This window comes from Fukomys damarensis, unplaced genomic scaffold, assembly GCF_012274545.1.
Source record: "Fukomys damarensis isolate Sample0158 unplaced genomic scaffold, DMR_v1.0_HiC HiC_scaffold_24, whole genome shotgun sequence".
Lineage (NCBI taxonomy): Eukaryota > Metazoa > Chordata > Mammalia > Rodentia > Bathyergidae > Fukomys > Fukomys damarensis.
Window position 1 is genome coordinate 71,412,875 of NW_022900936.1, and position 5,078 is coordinate 71,417,952.

General features: G+C 44.8%; 1 protein-coding gene across 1 annotated transcript in view; it reads right to left on the reverse strand.

Annotated features, from left to right (window-relative positions):
* LOC109117856 overlaps positions 1-4,792 on the reverse strand; it is a 6,554-nt gene extending 1,762 nt beyond the window's left edge. Inside the window, 3 exon segments of the mRNA XM_019206651.2 lie at positions 1,127-1,161; positions 1,322-1,469; positions 4,752-4,792. Coding sequence (XP_019062196.1) covers positions 1,127-1,161; positions 1,322-1,469; positions 4,752-4,792 — 224 coding nt within the window.
* Positions 4,793-5,078: the final 286 nt, after the last annotated feature.

Sequence of the window (5,078 nt, forward strand, 5' to 3'; positions counted from 1 at the left end):
GGCTAGCTCAGAAACAGAGGCCATTTTATATAGGGCTGAGGGGGACAACTTAAAATTTAAAACTTACAGGAAGAGGACAAAGGCAAAGAATCAGTTGATCTGAGCTAGTGGTTGTCAAGTACTAATGATCAGCAGAGTGATTATCCATTGTTCCATTTACAACCTAGATCATCATAAAGTTCAGAACATTCAGACTACAGGCATGCAAGGAGTGGCGTGACCTGCGTTGGGTCTCTGTGTTCACTACAGTTTCCACCTAGTTTCCCAGCTACTCCAAAACAGCCACCTAACAATTCACAATTAATCATTAGTTATCCTATAAGGGAGGGGGGGAGCGACAGTCTCTAGGTCATTTGCTGGTCAACACAGAGTCGCTCTGGTTCAATCAGGCTCCTACATATGTAGCCCAGGCTGGTCTTGAACTCACAGTGATCCTCCTGCCTTAGCCTCCTGAGTGCTGGGATTACAGGCGTGCACCACCATGCCTGGCCTTACCTTTTAAATGGCTCTTCTTAGCAATGGGATCCAAAAATTCTCATGATTTATTTGTTCACACACATGTAACCCATATATTTCAAAAGCTAACCCAGAGTGTCGGGAGCAACTGTCTATGATTTGGGGGAAAATCATTTCCTAATTAAATCATGATTAGGGCCTAGTTTTCCTGCTTACTGGCCAGCTATGGCTGTCAAGACATAACTCCACCTTCACCTCTGGTCACAGCTGAGACCTGAGTGTCCAGTTGTAAGACTTGAATAAGCTAAAGTGACTCCATGCTAATAGGCCAGACTGTGCTTCTTCATATGCTAATTGCTAACTTGCCTAACAGCCCACCCAGGGGCAAATGGTATGACAAAAGGTGACCCTAGAACATTTCCTGCATAAAATAAGCAATGTGTTTGGAATCTTTTCCTCTGGTAGTTCTGTGAATGCCCTGACTTTTTGTTTAGAAAAAACTTATAAAAAGGACCTCAGCCCCTGAGCAGTTGCCTCTCTGAGCTACCTGGCTCCGGGAGTGCCGTCTGGCCAGACTAATAAAGGTCTATTTACCATCTAGCCTGGTGTGTTCCCTCCTGGGTTTCTTGTTTCTCCCTTGAGCTCCCGGAGCCTCGCTGGGTGTTAGGACCTAGCATCATTGAGGCCTTTTTGGCTGTTCATGCTCTGTGGAGTGGAAGTGAGGCTTTAAGTCTTACACAGTGATGCCGTGATGCTCCAGGGCAGGACTACACCAGCTGGAGACGTCCTGGGAGGAACCAGATCTTCATCTGCATGGTTCCTTACTGTTCTAGGTTCATTGCAGACCCTCTGAGTCAATTTCTACTTTCATTTTGCTGATGTTCTGTATAAAGATGTGGCGAGCTCCAGGTCTGGGGTCTTGGCTGCCCAGGGCAGCACAGATGAGGCCAAAGCTCAGCTTCTCCTCTGTTGAGAGCCGGCCACGCAGAGCACTGTCCAGCAGTGTCTCAAACCTGAAAGAGCATCGGGTAGAGATGGGGCCAGGAGAGAAAGAAGGACGCCAAGACAGGAGTCTGATCAAGGCTCTGTTTATTGTAGGCAAGCTTCAGACTTTTAAAGGAGAAAAACTACAAACGAAAGAGGAAGTTGGCTTAACTACAAACTATTAATGAGCTATAATCACAAAGGCAACCTTAATGGGTGATTAACGGGTGTTTACTAGGACAAAGAACTACAATTGTAGAAATTTAAATTCAGGAAGGAAACATCTCTAAAAATGGTTCCACTTAGCTCTAGATGGCAGCACTTCTGCCAGCTCTCAGGCCAGCTCCCAACACTCCTCTCAGTCTCATTTTCTGTCCGTATATTAATTAATTCCTTGTGCTGTTGTGGCTCGCAGGAGACTAGGACCTGATGCAGAGGTTCTAGTGTCAGTGTCGTCCCCTTTCCTTGTTCCTGACACCAGGTATAAAAGATTACAATTCACAACATTTTAAAAGTTATAACAATAGGACTAGAAAGGCCCTGGGTTCAATCCCCAGGATTGGAAAAAAAAAAATAGCTTTGACAAAAATGGAACTAGAAAAAATTTAATGGTAGTGTAAGGTACCAGGGATTGAAGTTGGGCCCTTCCAAGGTAAGCTGTAGAACCACTGAGCCAAATCCCAGGCCCTACCTTTTTTTGTTTTTGTTTTTTGGGACAGGATATCACTACATAGTTGAGACTGACCTGGAACTCACTATGTAGCCCAGGCTGGTCTCTAATTCACAGTGATCCTCCTGCCTCAGCCTCCTGAGTGCTGGGATTATAGGAATGTGCCACCACACCTGGCTTTTTTTATTTTTTGACATAGGCCCTTGTTGTGTACTCCAGACTGAATTTGAGCTCACTATAGCCCAAGCTGGCCTCAAACTCTTCAGTAATCCTCCTGCCTCAGCCTCCTGAGTGCTGGGATTAAAAGGACCCCAACCGCTGTGTAGGCCCTAGAGAGTCTGCATATAACAAAGTACCTTCCATTCTACTCTGCACCCTCCTATCTACAGATAAGATTAGAGGAAGTGTATGTAAACTTGGTATGAGTAAACAAAGGTAATGTCTTAGGACTTTGATCAAGACAGGGTATCCTGAGTCTGGGGTGACCAACGCAGGATGCCAGACATGTCATAAACCAGACCCCCTAAGGGATAGCAGGAAACTGACCCCCTGCCCCCCTTACTGTGTTTACAATCCTCTCCACTAGTCTTCACAAAGGGACTCCATGCTAATAGGCCAGACTGTGCTTCTTCATATGCTAATTGCTACCTTGGTTAACAGCCCGCCCAGGGACAAATAGAACATTTCCTTCATAAGATAAGCAATGTGTTTGCAGTCTTGTTCTGTGAATTCCCTGACTCTTTGTTTAGTAAAACCTTATAAAAAGTACCTCAGCCCCTAAGCAGTTGCCTCTCTGAGCCACCTGGTTCCGGGAGTGCCGTCTGGCAAGACTAATAAAGGTCTTTTACCATCTAGGCTGGTGTGTTCCTTCCTGGGTTTCTCGGTTCTCTGTCGTGTTCCCGGAGTCTCGCTGGGTGTTAGGGCCCAGCATCATGGAGGCCTTTTGGCTGTTCACCCTCCGTGAAGTGGAAGTGAGACTTTAGGTCTTACAATGACTGACTATATGACTTTTTTAAGAAAACAAATTATATTATCAGAAATCAGTGGTTGTCAGAGGTTTTGTGTGGGTGTAGGTAATCAGGGAAGAAGGTGGTCTATAAAAGGACAATGGATGGGTTGAGGATTTAGCTCATTGGCACTGTACCTGCCTCACAAGTGAAAGGTCCTTAGTTTGATCCCCTATACCAAAAAAAAAAAGTAAAAGAAAAGAAAAAGTACATAAGGAATATTTTTGGTATACTAGAAATGGTTAGATAGCTGTAAGTCTGCAAAGTTATTAAACTATATATTTTAAAAGGGTAAGTTCTGTTGTATGTATGTAAATTATATAACAACAATAAATTTTCTCTTTTCGGTGCTGAAGATAGCACCCAGGGCCTCATGCATGCCAGGATGGCACTCTACCACTAAGCTACAAACCCAGCTCAACAATAAGCACTTTTTTAGAAATCATAGAGTTAGCTGAAGGTAAAGCTAATTGGTAGAGTGTGTGCTTAGCATGTTTGAGCCTTGGCTTCAATCACTAGCACTTCTAAAAAACTCAATATGAAATAAAAATTAAAATGCTGTATCTCAGAACTCTGGGAAACTGAGGCAGAGGGATCACAAGGTCAAATCTAGCTTGGGCAATTTGTTAATTTAGTAAGATGCTATCTTAAAGTAAAAAGTATAAAGGGGCTGAAAGGGTAGCGCAGCACAGTGGCCCTGGATTCAATCCCCAGTACCACAAAAAAAAAAAAAAAAAAAACATTTAAGTGCAAGGACCCGTTCGTTGGATCCCTGGTACAAAAAAACCCCCACATTTGAATAACAAAACAAAGACATAGGTTTAAATAATAAAGTTTTAAGAGATGTGTACAGGCCAAGCCTGGTGGCACACGCCTGTAATCCTAGCACTTGCGAGGCTGAAGCAGGAGAATCACCACATGCTCCAGGTCAGCCTGGGCTACATCGTGAGTTCAAGGTCAGCCTGAACTACATAGCAAAACCCTGTTTATAAATATATAAACAAACAAACAAACAATAAAGTGCACAGATAAAGACAGGGCTGCCAAGAAATCTGGCAACACTACAAGCAGTTTTTTCCTTGTTAGGGAGTCTGTCTGAGGTGCGACTGTGCTTTGCTTTATGCTCTCAGTGTTAGGGTACTTCTGAAATTCTCGTTTGCACTCAAGTAGCAGTTTGAGGAAGGACTGAGGAGTGTCTAAGGTCCAAGGTTGCTTCCCGGTGCATCTTGTCCATTGCAGCCTCTCCTGTGGGCAATGCCAGACCCAGGGATGTTGTCCCTCAGCTGCAGGCGTGCCTGGCCCTCCTCAGGCACCAGCTCTTTGGCTCTTTGGCTCTTCCTTCCCAAGCCTGCAGCCTCATCAGATTCACACTTCCCTCTTTACTCCCCATAGCTTTGACTCCTTGGATTCCAAGCCCCTGGAAACAGAGGAAGAAATGAGTTTTCCCTAGGCTGAGAGGGTCGGTCCAAGAGACAGTGGTCAATGCTCACGACCCTTATGAAATTTGGCCCTAGGAGGAGTGCAGCTTGGGACAGATAGCAGCATGTCCACACCCCTCCAGCTGCTGTTCAATGTCACAAGAGGGGTGGGGTGGCTACAGCTTCAGGAGCAGGCACACAGGGCAGCTTCCGTACTGAAGAAGACATCGAGCCTCCCTGCCAGCCAGAAGCCCCATCGCATGGAGCTGAGCCAGCCTCTAGCCTTATGGAAAATATTGTCCAGCTGGCTTTGGCAGTGCTTCCCAAATGGGGCATGGGTGGCTTCCAGCAACTGCTTCCCAGGCAAGCTTGGGCAACCTGGCCCTTTGTCTTAGTATTTGCTAAATCCAGATAGGCTTTTTAGCAAGGGTTATGGTGTGACTGTTTTTGGATCTGAGAATCACAGACTTTCTTTTAAAAAAAATGTGTATATATAAAAATATATATATATACATACACACATTATATATTATATTATATATA